We start from the raw sequence: 16,232 nt of genomic DNA on the forward strand, positions 1-16,232 counted from the left end.
GCACTGAATAACAGTGCTGGCTCACTGGCTGACTGCTCTACCCCAGCCAATAGTGGTGAGGTCCAATGTAACAATCCCACCCGCACAGTAAAACACCTGACACACAGGGGTGAAGAAATTCAGCTCAACACTGGTTCTGTATCAAAAGTCAAATTTGGCTCGTCGGTTTCACATTTTGGATGTAAACATCTGTAAAATCCATCCAAACGTGAGATCAAGCCCCCCTGGTCAAGGTGCTGGGCGGGGCAAGGTGCCGGGCGGGGCAAGGTGCTAGGTCAAGGTGGTACAGATCGGTCAAGTATAGTGATGCCTCCCTGGTTGCCACAGTGTTTGACCTTTCCCCTCTGTACTTACCATGTGACCTACAGTCTAGTCTTTTCATGCCTTTTGTGAGGGGACGGAGGAGATTGAAGGGTTAAAGCTGCAATACGTACCCCTGCTCTTGCACAACTTCTCACCATAATCCACTTCTGCCACAAGCGGACCTTGATTGTGTGGAGCGCTGACGTGTAAATGCACGACTGCAGTCCTCCATTTTGCTGCATGACTCTCCCGTTCCCTGTCTATCAAAGCCCGTTGATCTAAAAGATTCAAATTTGTATTTTTAAAAAGCACAAGAGTGGTGACCTGCTCAGGAAATTAATGATGTCTTTCATCTCAAAGACAAAAACAGTACACCCTATTCTCTGATTGACTTATTGCAGCTTTAAGTACAGGGCTTCTCCTGTGAAATGTTAAAGAACTGGTTTTAATTTTTAATTTAAAAAATTCAACACCACCTTAAATGATTTGATTGATTAACCACGCGTGGAATAAGGACTGTTTTAGAAAATGACAGACATATGTTCAGAGTATTGGCCACCTATTGATGTTTGGCGATCTATCCCCTGGCCACCAATCCAACCTCTCCTATCAAATGGACTCTGATCCTGGTTCAGATGCTGTGACGAAGCGAGATCAACTGTAGCCAGCTCCACCTTGTGTTCGATTCTGTTCCAGTCCTTCCCATAAAAGGGGTAGGCCGGATCTTGGACATATTCTTTCATTTTCTAATTTTAAACTTGAAGTTCTTGTTGCTTGAATGCCTTTTCTGGTTTCTGATTGCCAAGATTGGGTCACCTGAGAGAATCCTGCGTTGGACAATCTTTGAAAATGGATACTCTTTGCCACGTTTCCGTGCTGCTTTTGTATTGACCCCGGGGTGGTGCTGGGTTTTTTTTTGGTCTTTTGCAAATGCCTTGGGGAAATACTCCCCAATGTTAACCCTTTGCACCCAATCGGAATGCTCTTTAACCATCCTATCAAATTGTCCAATCTTGATTGTCTTGCGCTGAATAATAAATTGCAATTCACCTCAGCTGGGGGCTCAATCTCTATCTGATCACTTTTCTAATACGGGGAAATGTAAGTATGTGATTTATTTTATTGGACCAGGTGGAGGTTGCGACAAAGGTATGAATTATTGATGATTCGGTGTTAGCCTTTTGTGCAATTGTTGGAATGTGTCTAATGCCCTCTCTCTCTCCCTAAATACAGGGTGTGTTTTTAAACCTTCTAGTTGCACATTTCAAGACGAACATTTTTTTCTGATGAGTGTCTGCTATACTCACTAGGGGTATTCTTACCTCTGTTTAACTGCCTGGCCAATGCTGCACACTTGCAACACAGCAGCCGGTCATTGGCTGATCGGGATTTCTCTGGGGCAGTGGGCTCAAGGTCCATTTTCTGGAATGACTCCTAATTCCAGAATAGGTGCGAGACTGGCGATTTAAAGCAAGCCAATCCTCCTGACCATGTGCATGTCATCAGGCACTGAGAGACCCCTCAAACCTAGGCTGGTCCTACATTCCCTGGAGTTTAGAAGAATGTAAACTCATCGAAACATAAAATTCTCAAGGGCCTTGACGGGGTAGGTTTTGAGAGACAGTTTCCCCTGGCTGCGGATCCTAGAACACAGGGTGACAGTCTCTGAACAAGGGGTCGTCCATTTAGGACTCGGGTGAAGAGACGTTTCTTCACTCGGAGGGTTGTGAATCTTTGGCATTCTCGGCCCTAGAGAGCCAGGGATGCCGATTCGAGAGAGAGCACCCAAAGCTCTGTCTCCTGTAAGGATTTTCATGGATAGGGGACCGAGAAGGTGGAACTGAGCTCGAAGATTGGCCATGCCCATGCTGGATGGCAGAGCAGGCTCAGTGGGCCAAATGGTCCATCCCGGCTCCTATTCCTTAACCTCTTTAGTCAACCTAAACCACATGGCTGGTGACAACAGCATCACAATCAGTCTCCGCCTCCCTTCCATATGGACAGGAGGCCCCTATAACGTGTCCATTGTTAGCTATTTTGTATAATTCATCGCGATAGGGGTGGGATTTGTGCCAGGTTTACAGCAAAGAAGATTTAAGCGGGAATCTCTGCCCACCACAGCAAACTGAGCTCATGACCGAAACTACAGCAAGGTCTGCCGATTAAAAAGCAGGAGGCAGACAGTGGAGGGTGGTTTCAATTTTCTGCATAAAATTGATCCCACACAGCAGGTGTGTTCTCTGGGTGTAATTAGCGAGGGAAATCGCCTCCGTCCTGGGAGGAGAAATTCAATACGCTGCCCTCCCCGGCCTCCAGCGTGTAAACTGTTGCCAGACCCAGCCTCCCCGAACAGGCGCCGGAATGTGTCGACTAGGGGCTTTTCACAGTAACTTCGTTTGAAGCCTACTCGTGACAATAAACGATTTTCATTTAATTTCATGTCGCCAGTCTAATCAGTAGATTGTGATTCGGTTCTTTCCATATTGCTCATTTTTGTGTCACCTTGCAGTTTCTTATCAACGTTTAGATGCCGCAAGGACTGAAAGTAATTCAGGACATTTCGAAGCCATTGGGAAACCATCTATCATAGAATTCACGGCAACTTTCTTTTAAATTTTGAGTACCCAATTATTTTTTTTCCCCAATTTAGCGTTGCCAATCCACCTAACCTCCACATCTTTGGGTTGTGGGGATGAAACCCACGTAGACATGGGGAGAATGTGCAAACTCCGCATGGACAGTGACCCGGGGCCGGGATCGAACCTGGGTCCTCAACGCCGTGAGTCTCCACCTGTGCCACCCTAAAACCCATGGCCGTTGTTAGCAACCAATTAGCAAATCGGGTTTGATTCCAACCTCGGGTGACTGTCTGTGTGGAGTTTGCACCTTCTCCCCATGTCTGCTTTCGTTTCCTCCAGTTTCCTCCCACAGTCCAAAGATGTGCAGGTTAGGTGGATTGGCCACGCTAAATTGCCCTTTTATGTCCAAAGATGTGAGGTTACGGGGATCGGGCAAGGGCGTGTGGGCCTAGTTAGGGTTCTCTTGGCCGGTGTAGACTTGATGGGCCGAATGGTCTCCTTCATCACCAGGGATTCTGTGATTTTAATTGGCTAATTGCACTGACATCTGGGGGTTAGTATTTGAAATTTTCTTATGATGTAATAAAATCACTTGTTTCAATTCTATATTTCAGATAACAGAGTGAAGTGTTGCACAGTTACATGATGTAATCTGTTCATTGTTGCACCAAGTCAATAGGCCACCTTGGAGTCATGGAAACTACAAAAGGACTTTAGAAAAAGTAGCAGGATTGCAGGGTGTACACAGGGTGGTCACATACATTGAATGGGAGGCCCAGTGTTGCGCTTTATTCTACCCGGTTCACTGTGGGCTCCACGGAAACATTGGCCAAGACACTGGGACAGGTTTAATGGCGATGAGGGTGTACACTGTACATGGAAGTAACTGTGTATTTTTTACACACTTGCGCCCTTTTAACTCACCCCTGATGTGGTTCAGAGTCCGGATGAAGTTAGCAACCAGTAAGCGGATCGACACAGAGCTAACTAACTCAATACCCATCAGTAAACATCATCACATCCTGACTGGTTGGGTGGTTGCTAGCTCACTCATCCAGACCACTAGGCCGGTGACCACATCAAAGAAAGGAATTTGGGCTAAGGTATTTGCGGTGGGAGGTGGGAGTCAGCATTGGCCACTGTTTGCAGACCATTGCCTTAATGTACAGTTTTACCCTAGTTTCACCTTTCTCCCACCCCCGACCCAAACCCCCCCCCCCCCCTCCCCCACCTTTTCCATTTGCAGGCCGAACAAGAGTTACGATCGGCTCAGACAGAGTTTGACCGGCAAGCAGAGGTTACCAGGTTGCTGCTGGAGGGGATCAGTAGCACTCACGTATGTTGCGAAGTCGGGCTCTGTTATTTCAGCGATTTGGCTGCCTTTGTACCGATTCATAAAGTGTTTGTAGAGCTCTTACCAAGGGTAGTAAACATTATTAAGTGGCTTCCACCAAAACCAACCTCAGCGGTCAAAAGTCTACGACATGGTTACGTCGTATTTACGGTGCAGAATCAGGCCATTCAGCCCAACTGGTCCATGCCAACATCATGAGCCTCCACCCATCACTCCTCCTCCAACCCTATCACCCTATCCTTCTATTCCTTTCTCCCTCATGTGTTCATCCAGCTTCCTCTTGAATGTATCGATACTATTCACCTCAACAACTTCTTGAGGGAGCGGGTGCCAGGCCAGCAGCGCGGGTTCAATTCCTGTACCAGCCTCCCCGAACAGGCGCCGGAATGTGGCGACTAGGGGCTTTTCACAGTAACTTCATTTGAAGCCTACTCGCGACAATAAGCGATTTTCATTTCATTTTCTCACCGCACTCTGGGTAAAGAAGTTTCTCCTGAATTCCCAATTGGATTTATTTGTTTTATATAAATTTAGACAACCCAATACATTTTTTCCAATTAAGGGGCAATTTAGCGCAGCCAATCCACCTACCCTGCACATTTCTGGGTTTTGGGGGCGAAACCCACGCAAACACGGGGAGAATGTTGGCATCATTCCTGCCACATCCGCTAAACCTGGAAGGAAATTCCAGAACCCCTCAACTTCATCCTATTTTTTTATTCCCCCACTAAACCAAATGTCCGTCATAGAATGATACAGCAGAGGCCATTCGCCCATCATCACTCTGCCAGTTCTTTGAACCAACTATTCAATTAGTCCCCCTCCCCCTGCTCTTAAATCCCCCTCCCCAATGATCTTAAATCCTCTCCCCAATGATCTTAAATCCTCTCCAGACGGACCCTCATCCCCTGTTGGAAACACTTTCACCCTGTTCTGCCCACTCTATCCACACGCCCTGACCTCTGCTCTGAAGAGAAGAATTGCAGCTCCTCTTAACTGAGGTTAGTGGTACCATCCCAGTAACCCTCCTCCGCACCCTCTCCAATAGAACATAAGGGGAACGATATAACAAAATGGGAACAAAGCCCCATAGCGAGCGCGTTTAGCTCGAAGCAGCATGTCACTCCCAGTACAGTCCTTGCTGAGCGGACCAAGACTAACCAGATCCTGCTTTGTGCCACTTTTATATCGATACATAACGAGCCCCAGGCAGGGGCGGCCCCTACTCCCTACCTGGAGAGCTCGTACTCCCGAGTCCCACGGGGAAATCTATGATAGTTAATATGAAAATTCTCGTCCCATGTTTTCAAACCTCTCCGTGATTTTTCCCCTCCCTATCTCTGCAATCTCCTCCAGCTCTACAACCCTCCCAAGATCTCTGGGCTCCTGGAATTCTGGCCTCTTGTGCATCCCCGATTTTATTTTAAATAGATTTAGAGTACCCAATTTATTTTTTCCAATTAAGGACCAATTTAGCTTGGCCAATCCACCTGCCCTACATATCTTTGCATGTCCACGCAAACACGGGGAGAATGTGCAAACTCCACACGGACAGTGACCCAGAGCCGGGATCGAACCTGGGACCTTGGCGCCGTGAGGCAGCAGCGCTAACCACTGCGCCACCGTGCTACCCTGCATCCCTGATTTTTAACAGATTGGTCCCCACGCCCAGGCTTTGAGTTCCTTACACCTCTCCGCTTTACGACACTCCCTATAAACCTGCCCCTTTAATCATTTGGTCGCTTTCCCTAATGTCTCCTGATGTGAATCAAATTCATATTTTGTTCTATAATGCTCCTGTGAAGGACCTTCTGGCTTTTTATTATGTAACAGATGCTATATAAATTGCTGCAGTGATTGATTAATCCATTAACGAGAGGTTGTGAACTGGGGCTGATTGGCTGCGTAGTTTGATTGAAGAATTTGGTGTCGCAGACCATAGTTTAAAAGGAATGCAATGTTTCTTTTCTCAGACTAACCACCTCCGCTGCCTGCATGAGTTTGTGGAGGCGCAGGCCACATATTATGCACAGTGTTACCAGTACACCTTGGATCTTCAGAAACTGTTGGGCAGGTAAGGAGCGGAAAATGAATATCCGGACATGTTTAACGTGGTTTATGTCGAGCTCCCACAGTCAGGGGCAGTGTTTGCAAAGATTCCGTCTGGACCCCCTTCACTGTTCTGTTAGGACAGCTTCAGAACCACAATGCCCAAAGCCACCTGTTCATCTCAGAGACACCCTACTCACCATATTTTGTATCCCAAGGTGTTATTTCTGGAAGAATTTCAATCCAACTAAGTATTGGGCAGCTACAAGGCTTTGCTCCCCCACAAAACCCCCATTCCTTAGCTGCCAAGCCGCCCCCACCCCCTCCCTGACAATTATCTGGGGGTGAAACTTGATGTCATGTTTTTTAAAAAATTAGAATTTAGAGTACACAATTCATTTCTTTTCCAATTAAGGGGCAATTTAGCGTGGCCAATCCACCCACCCTGCATATCTTTGGGTTGTGGGGGTGAGACCCACACAGACACAGGGAGAATGTGCAAACTCCACACGGGCAGTGACCCAGGGGTGGGATCGATCCTGTGTCCTCAGTGCAATGAGGCAGCAGTGCTAACCACTGCGCCACCATGCCGCCCCTTGATGTCATGTTTGACCCCGTGTCAGTTTGCACATCTCTGCACCATGGCTAAGACTGGCTCTTCCCGTCTCCAATTACAGCAACCCACAGCTCAGCTCCGCTGCTGAAACATTCACCCATTACCTCCAGACTGGACTATTCCGGCAAACTCCTGCCTCTCTCCCATTCTCCTCATTAAACCTGACATCCAAACTCTCATCTTTCTCATCTTGGGGAGGCACGGTGGTACAGGGTCCCAGGTTCGATTCCCGGCTGGGTGACTGTCTGTGCGGAGTTTACACGTTCTCCCCGTGTCTGCGTGGGTTTCCTCCGGGTGCTCCGGTTTCCACCCACAGTCCAAAGATGTGCCTGTTAGGTGGATTGGCCAAGCTAAATTGCCCTTAGTGTCCAAAAGGTTAGGTTGGGTTACGGGGATAGGGTGAAGGCGTGGGCTTAAGAAGTGTGCTCTTTCCAAGGGCTGGTGCAGACTCTCTGGGCCGAATGGCCGCCTTCTGCACTGTAATTCCATGATTCTCACATCCCCCTCTCACTCTCACCCATTCTCTCTCACACAACCTCTTCTCTGTCTCCCCCTCCCTCTCTCTTCCCTTCTCTCTCCCTCATCTTTCTCACAGCCCTTCTCTCTCTCTCTCGCTCCTTCCCTCTCTCCCCATCCCCAATGTTTTTTTTTTTTTGCTCGTTACTCTCTTGCGCATCTTTTTTCTCTCTCACTCACTCCCTCTCTCTCTCTCACTCCCTCCCTCCCTCCCTCTCTCTCTCACTCTCTCTGTACAACACAAATTTAGAATTGAGGAGTGATTCTGAAATCAGTGACAGAAACTAATCATTTCCTGAGAGTCTTTGCAAACCTGTGGCAAATCACTGGGAGACTGAGCTGTGGGGCAGGCTGGATCCTAAAGGGCCCCAGGATGAATGTTGATTGATGATAAGTTGAATCTCAGCAGAATCCTTTAAAAGGGGGAGGGTTGGGGGAGGAACCCCGAAAGTATCTTTTATAACATATATTACAATTTTCATTTCATGCTTTCAGCTCCAATCGAGAAATGTAAGTATAAATCTTCCCTTCCCTATCCAGTTCTCTTCCATCTCCTGCGCTCCAGAATTTCTTGTATGAAGTTCAAACCTTTGTTTTGTAACCTGGGCTGTTTCAGATGAAATTCCCGTCAATCATGCACTTGGTCTGATTTCTTTGTTATTAGTTATCAGCGAAGCATTTTAATATTTCTGAACAGCCGGTAGACATATTTCCAGTGATGGGTCACGACACACAAGTACCAGGCAATGACTCCTACAAGAGAGGATCTAACCATCGCCCCTTCAATGGCATTACCATCGCTGAATCCCCCACTATCAACATCCTGGGGGTTACCATGGACCAGACACTGAACTGGACCAGCCATATAAATACTGTGGCTACCAGAACAGGTCAAAGGCTAGGAATTCTGCAGTGAGTTACTCACCTCCTGACTCCCCAAAGCCTGTCCACCATTTACAAGGCACAAGTCAGGAATGTGATGGCATACTCCCCACTCCCCACATTATTTAAACAATAAAATATTAAAGCATGCCGCTGTGCAGAGAGACCTGGGTGTGCTTGTGCATGAGTCACAGAAGGTTGGTTTACAGGTGCAACAGGTGATTAAGAAGGCAAATGGAATTTTGTCCTTCATTGCTAGAGGGGTGGAGTTTAAGACTAGGGAGGTTATGCTGCAATTGTATAAGGTGTTAGTGAGGCCACACCTGGAGTATTGTGTTCAGTTTTGGTCTCCTTACTTGAGAAAGGACGTACTGGCACTGGAGGGTGTGCAGAGGAGATTCACGAGGTTAATCCCAGATCTGAAGGGGTTGGATTACGAGGAGAGGTTGAGTAGACTGGGACTGTACTCGTTGGAATTTAGAAGGATGAGGGGGGATCCTATCAAAACATTTAAAATTATGAAGGGAATAGATAGGATAGATGCGGGCAGGTTGTTTCCACTGGCGGGTGAAAGCAGAGCTAAGGGGCATAGCCTCAAAAGAAGGGGAAGTAGATTTAGGACAGAGTTTAGGAGGAACTTCTTCACCCAAAGGGTTGTGAATCTATGGAATTCCTTGCCCAGTGAAGCAGTTGAGGCTCCTTCATTAGAATGTTTTTAAGGTAAAGATAGATAGTTTTTTGAAGAAAAAAGGGATTAAGGGTTATGGTGTTCGGGCCAGAAAGTGGAGCTGAGTCCACAAAAGATCAGCCATGATCTAATTGAATGGCGGAGCAGGCTCGAGGGGCCTTTGGCCTACTCCTGCTCCTAGTTCTTATGTTCTTGCCTGTATGAGTGCAGCTCCAACAACACTCAAGAAGCTTGACAATCCAGGACAAAGCATGATTGGCACCCCATCCACAAACATTCAAACCCTCCATCACTGACTAACAGTGGCAGCCGTGTGTACCATCTACAAGATGCACTGCAGGAACTCACTGAGGTTCCTCAGATAGCACCTTCCAAACCCACTACCATCTAGATGGACAAGAGCAGCAGATACCTGGGAACCCCACCACCTGCAGGTTCCCCTCCAAGACACTCACCACCCTGACTTAGAAATATATCGACCGTTCCTTCACTGTCGCTGGTTCAAAATCCTGGAACTCCCTCCCTAACAGCACTGTGGGTGTACCTACACCACCTGGAATGCAGCGGTTCAAGAAGACAGCTGACCACCACCTTCTAAAGAGCAGTTAGGGATGGGTAATAAATGCTGGCCTAGCCAGTGGCGCCCCTATTCCATAAAAATAAATTTCAAAAGCAACTGACCTGTTCAAACTCAAAGGCTGAAAATTGGGTCCCTTAGCAAGCTCACAGAAAAAGAATAAAGCTGCATTTATATAGTGCCTTCCATTACCTGAAGAGACCTCGGAACATTTAATGGCCAACAGTTTTCTGTTGATGCGGTCAGTGTTGTTCAATAGGAAACACGGCAGCCAGTTCTCGCAAACAAACATCTGGGGCAGGATTCTCCCAGCCCATGGCTGGGCCGGAGAATTCCCGCAACCGGGCCACGCCGGCACGTGATTCCGTGGAGAATCGGCGCCATTGCCGTCGGCGTGTTTGGCGCAGCGCCGGTCGCAGGCGGTATGCGGCCGGGCCGCCGATTCTCCGGTCTGAATGGGCCGAGCGGCCGCTCTAAAAAGTCGCAGCCGGCGGGAGCTCTGCGCGCAGGGTCGGGGGGGGCGGCCTGTGGAGGAGGGCGGGCTCCGACACGGGGGGGGGGGGGGGGCATGAACCGCTCCAGCGCCGTGCTGGCCCCCTGTAGGGGCCAGAATCAGTACTCCCAGTGGCCCGTTCACGCCGTCGTGAAACGCGACGGCATTTCCGACGGCGTGGACACTCTGCCGCCGAATGGGAGAATCCCACCCCTGATAATGGTCAGATAATCTGTTTCTGTGATGTTGGTCAAGGGATGACACAGGGGGTCAATCTGTGCTTGCTCTTGTCTGCAACGCGACACGGAAGTAAAGTAGCCTCGTTCACCCTCACATTTCACCCTCTTTGGCTCTCCAGCTACTGATTTTAAAAACTCACCACTATTCTTAGAATTCCCCCTGTACCAAAAAGGGCTGACATTCTAAATGGTGAACAGGGATTCTTTCTCCCTGACTCCGATGCAGGCTTCAGTGGGTGCTATTCAGGTCAAACTATATTACCAAGTTAGCCCCCGGTATAACCCATACCTTCACCGAAGATTTTATCTACTTACCACTTAGTAGCATCGATGTCCTGGGTCCTGCATTGCTAAGTAAGTAATGTAGACTTTAGGAATAACCACTTTTTCAGGTTAAGTTGTTTTATTATTATATTTTTTCTTTTAAAAGCTGCAAACACTTTCTTTACAGAAAGGTAAAAAGATCTTGCTTCTGGATCCTGCTGGTTGGTTGAAGGGACCTTCAGGCCCACCTTGACAATCAATCTTCTTTAAAGTCTGGTCTTCTTGAGATGTATTCGCTGGTTAGCTCTGTTGCTGTGTCTTGTCGATCCCATGTATTGAGCTATAAGAGCTGGCTCTGCTAGCTATCTCTCAGCTGACTCTGATTTCTGTTTAAATTCTAGTCTTCCTTAGATGTATAGCTGTTTAAGCTCGGCTGCTCGTCTTGTCTTTCCCATGACCGAGCTGTGAAAGCTGAATATGCTTCTCTCCTCTCTCTGAGTTCTCCTCCCCTTTCCTTCTGGTTCTGCTCCCTGGGTTTATATTCTCTTTCTAATAGTTATCAAGTTTTTATTACCTTATTGTAAATTAACTTATTTCACTTTGATTGTTAAAAAGTATCTTTGATCTAAACATTTTAATACAACTAAGTATTCATTTTGGGCATAACCTCACCTCTCAGATCCGATTACATTGTCCTTTGTGATGTTCAAAGTTCCTTTGTGATATTCAAAAAATGCTTTGGTTTCAATAGGTGTTACTTTTAATTCCTGTTATTTGAATAGTTTAATTTTCCAATTGTCCCCAGCTCATAACTTTGCCTTTGATTTTGACTTTAAATTATGTTCTTCATAGACAGGTTGTCTCCAATTTTCTTTAATTGACTTGATGTTAGTAGAATTTCACACTTAGAATTGACACCAAATTCAACTGAACATCATCCATCCTTTCCAGCTGTTTACTAAGAGAGTAACTAAGAGAGACTGATTACCATGGAGAAAACAATGAGGAAACAAAGGCTGCCCAAGCTCCTGGGCATTTCAAAAACAGGGACCCATTCCTTGCAAACAAAAGGAATATGTTCCGTCCTTGTGCCTCTTGACCTGTTGAGTGCAAGACTATAAGCTTCAACAACTTGGCTTGCCTTTCACCAATATTCATTTTCTGTACGGCCAAGAGACTGTTTATCTAGGTAGCGTTACTCTGTTGACTTCAAATGGGGCCTAGTTTTCCATCTGATGTGAAATAACTGAATCTTTGTCAATTTCAGGTTCCCCAGTGCATTTGTGGGCAACACGGACACACCAGCTCCACCCAGTGGAGGTTCCCCCGCAGCTGCCACCATCCCAGTTATTCCTTCGTTGGTCGGACCATGCAATCCCACGCCATCTTCGGTGGGGTTCACTGAGGTTATCCCCCCTTCGAGCGGAACGAGAAAGGCTCGTGTCCTCTATGATTATGATGCAGCAGACTCGAGTGAGCTTGAGCTCCACGCCGACGAGGTTTGTGTCTTTGAAGTGGTCCTCCCCATGTCTGCTGCTCCCCAGATTGCCCTCCTGTGATTGTTGTCGCCCTGTGTTCAAGCTCGAGGAGCTGATATTTTCTAGTGAAGCTACTAACCTTTTGGATCTATATTACAGTTAAGGTACAGATCAGCTACGATCGCATTGAAGGACAGAACAGGCTTGAAGGGCTAAATGGCCTGCTTCACGTAACCGATGTTACAAAATACTTGGGTTTCTCTGAATTAATTACCTCTTAAGTATGTGGTCCAGCTGGTGGCTGGTTTAGCACACTGGGCTAAATCACTGGCTTTTAAAGTAGACCAAGGCAGGCCAGCAGCACGGTTCAATTCCCGTACCGGCCTCCCCGATCAGGCGCCGGAATGTGGCGTCTAGGGGATTTTCACAGTAACTTCATTGAAGCCTACTCGTGACAATAAGCGATTTCCATTTCCAGCTGGCTGAGGAGGTTATCTAATTTTCAGATGTTTTCCACATCGATCTGGTCCTCATTGAGTTTGAAGAGAGACTCCATTTGCTCTCGACCCTTGACGTCGCACACCTTCAATCCTGATATGACTCCCCGATTTTATTTCCATTTTGCACTATTGCTCAATTATGACACCCCCAAAGCCATAATCGAGAGCAGTCCTCACCTGAAACAGTTTTAAGAACATAAGAAGTAGGAGGAGGAGGTAATTTAGCATCTCGAGCCCATTCCGCCATTCAATACGATGGTGGCTGAGCTAATCTCTGCCTCAGCTCCACTTTCCTGCCCGACCCCAACAGTGGCGAGGATTCTGGACAGAAACCCCAATATTTTATTTTAGTTTTGTAAGACTGAGGACAGGATTCCTTGCTCCAGGAGTGATTTCACACAAAATGTTTTATATAAAACATAGACCAAATAAATGTTTTTGGTATATTAAAACAAACTTTATTACTAACACAGTATTAAAATATCCTTCACATCACACAAGAAAATAGCTGTCAATTACCCCTTAAACAATGCTAATCAGTGCAGTGACACAATAATCCTTAACTGATATCTTTATTCCCAATCAAACACCATCCCGGGTCTCAATCCACTTATAAATACAGTTGGCAGACTCAGGAATACTTGCTGCAAAGAAATGTCTTAGATACTCCACTTTGAGAAAGAGAGATCTTTTGAGACTGTTTGAAAGAAAGAGACCTGACTCCCCCCCCCCCCCCCCCCCCACCCCCGTCAGAATAATGCGGAATCTCCGGCTGTATTTCTTCAGAAAACCTTCTCGGCACCCCTTCCTGTCAAAAACTAACCCTGAAAACCTCAACACCCGACTGCTTCCACCCCGGACTCCTCCCATTAACGACATGATTTCACTAAACTGAATCCAGTGTCTCTGACTACCTCAATATACATAAATGTCCATTAGCCCAAACTTTTACGATGCTTTAATTGCACTTCTGGCTCCAAAAAAATCGAGCTGTCTTGCAAACCAGGAATTTAAAAAAACACTACTGCAACGGTCATACACACTATCCCAGGCTTTTCACCCTTATCGCACCAAATATACGTGATACAATAGAGCTGAAATTCTGATTTTCATCACCGTTCTCCACAGCCCTTCAACCCATTACTAATTAAAAATCTGTCTTTCTAGCTCCCTTTTGTAGCAGCACTGTGGTGTATCTACAACACATGGACTGTGCCGGTTCAAGAAGGCAACTCATCGCCATTTCCCCGAGGGCAATTAGGGATGAGCAATGAGTGCAGGCCTAGCCATCTTGCGAAAGAATAAATCAAAATAATGGACCAGGGGGCAATTTGATCTCTGTTTTTGGATTAGTTTTTTTTCCATGTTTCCATTATAAGTTCCGACGTCTACATTTCCAATGGTGAAAGCCTATGTAAACATGTCAGGCTACAGTGCCATCCCTGGCAGGAGGGTGCCATTACAGGTTCCATCATAATTGAGGCCCCCACGGGCAGCACTGTGGATAGCACAATTGCTTCACAGCTCCAGGGTCCCAGGTTCGATTCCGGCTTGGGTCACTGTCTGTGCGGAGTCTGCACATCCTCCCCGTGTGTATGTGGGTTTCCTCTGGGTGCTCCGGTTTCCTCCCACAGTCCAAAGATGTGCAGGTTAGGTGGATTGGCCACGATAAATTGCCCGTAGTGTCCAAAATCGCCCTTAGTGTTGGGTAGGGTTACTGGGTTATGGGGATAGAGTGGAGGTGTTGACCTTGGGTAGGGTGCTCTTTCCAGGAGCCGGTGCAGACTCGATGGGCCGAATGGCCTCCTTCTGTACTGTAAATTCTATGATAATCTATGATAATGGTAAAATGTTCACTAGGTGCAAGACGCTTATGAATACATCACTCTAACTTGATTCTTTCCTTCAACTCTTGGATGTGTAGCTCATCACGGTGTATAGTCTGCCAGGAATGGACTCTGATTGGCTGATGGGAGAAAAGGGCAACAAGAAAGGGAAAGTTCCGGTCACCTACCTGGAGCTGCTGAACTAAAGATCCCTCACTGAACTTCCGCACGAGGGTCGACACTTGCAAAAAGACCACATTAACATTTACCAATTGTGTTCCATTCATTCCCACCATCCTTGTCAAACATTATTTAAGACTTTTTTCTTGGCAACTTCAGAAGGCTTAAGAAAATGCGCAAAGGTTTACGATGTTACTTTATATAGTCCTGTTGACATTTAAAAACATCACTGATTATGTATATTAAAAGTGTTAGGTTGCGATTAAACTGTTTGAATCACACGCTTAGAAAAACCTGATATAGTTTCAAACGGAATGGGCGGGTTCCCCGGGAACCGGCTGAAATGCGGTTTAGTTAGAAAGGCTTTTTTTGTAATTCGCACATTGAACACGCTTTTTAAAGCAGGTTAAACTAGCCTGACGGCTTCCATTATTGTAACCGGTCACAGAACGTGACAGCTTATTTCGCCAGCGAGACGTCAGTCTGGTTGGGAGCGTGAAGCCAGCGAGAGAAGGGGGGAAAAGAGGCAAATATTGAGACTTCTGGGTGTGAGACTACTCTGCGTGCAACACATCTGGCAGATGTTGTCCTTGTAACTCCTGTGGGATGAAATCCTCACTGAAACCCAAGGGTTTGAGTTGTTTTGGATATTGGTGTACATAGATAGGCATGTGGCAGGGGCTTGTGCTATAGGTAATCGAGAAGCAGAAATCTGGATGTTTGGACATTGAGGGGGGTGGGGAGGGGGGCAGGCAGTGACCCGGGTCTGTACACACATTTGCCATTGGCCAACGTTGCTGTCATGGGCCAAAAACATTGAAGGTCGGTTACAAGGAACTTCAGGGGTCAATTGCATTTTTCAACAAAACAAAACTCCATGATTTACCAAATCCCAAATGGGCTAGAAGTGAATTTTACACTCGAATTCTCTTTTGTAAACTTTTATTTTTGAGGCAGTTGTTTGTCACTGAAGGTGGATTTCGTTGTGCATGTTAATGGGATTGAACATTTTTAGGAAGGACGCTAGACTTGGATTGCAGTTTTTATCCTCCTGCTTGTTCAATACAACTGTTCACTATCCCTGTGTGAATGTACAGTTCAAGGTCCTGGTCCCGTGTTCATTGTATTGTCTGCATCGACCTGCACCAACTCCCTCAATTTGATTCGGGTGTACTTGCTGCCTGTCCTGCTGTTTGTATGCATAGTGAATGATCTTGACAGAATAATAAAGTATTCCTGTACCAGGTTGTATCTCCTGTGTATTGGCTCCATCCTTTTGCATTTCATTAACTCGTCTCTTACGCTGTCTCGGTCACTCAATTCAGACCAGGAAGAGAGAACAATTGGAAATTAGGCTGAAGCCCTGGGGAGGGGGGGGGAGGGGGGATGCTCCAACGTCCTCCAACAGGAGGAGAGGGAGGGGACTGGTGGGGGTGGGGCAGAGAGGAGAGGGGACTGGTGGGGGCGAGAGAGGGAGGGAACTGGTGGGGGCGAGAGAGGGAGGGGACTGGTGAGGGTGGGGGGAGAGGGAGGGGACTGGTGAGGGTAGGGGGGAGAGAGGGAGGGGACTGGTGGGGGCGGGGTTGGGGAGGAGAGGGGACTGGTGAGGGTGGGGGGCAGGGGGAGAGGGAGGGGACTGGTGAGGGTGGGGGGCAGGGGGAGAGGGAGGGGACTGGTGAGGGTGGGGG

General features: G+C 47.1%; 1 protein-coding gene across 1 annotated transcript in view; it reads left to right on the top strand.

Annotated features, from left to right (window-relative positions):
- Positions 1–15,795, top strand: part of LOC119955529 (endophilin-B2-like) — a 68,325-nt gene extending 52,530 nt beyond the window's left edge. Inside the window, exons 9-13 of the mRNA XM_038781802.1 lie at positions 4,129–4,218; positions 6,210–6,310; positions 7,913–7,927; positions 11,828–12,059; positions 14,463–15,795. Coding sequence (XP_038637730.1) covers positions 4,129–4,218; positions 6,210–6,310; positions 7,913–7,927; positions 11,828–12,059; positions 14,463–14,570 — 546 coding nt within the window. The 3' untranslated portion in view covers positions 14,571–15,795. The remainder of the gene's footprint in view (positions 1–4,128; positions 4,219–6,209; positions 6,311–7,912; positions 7,928–11,827; positions 12,060–14,462) is intronic.
- Positions 15,796–16,232: the final 437 nt, after the last annotated feature.

This window comes from Scyliorhinus canicula, chromosome 21 (assembly GCF_902713615.1).
Source record: "Scyliorhinus canicula chromosome 21, sScyCan1.1, whole genome shotgun sequence".
In the NCBI taxonomy this organism is placed as follows: domain Eukaryota; kingdom Metazoa; phylum Chordata; class Chondrichthyes; order Carcharhiniformes; family Scyliorhinidae; genus Scyliorhinus; species Scyliorhinus canicula.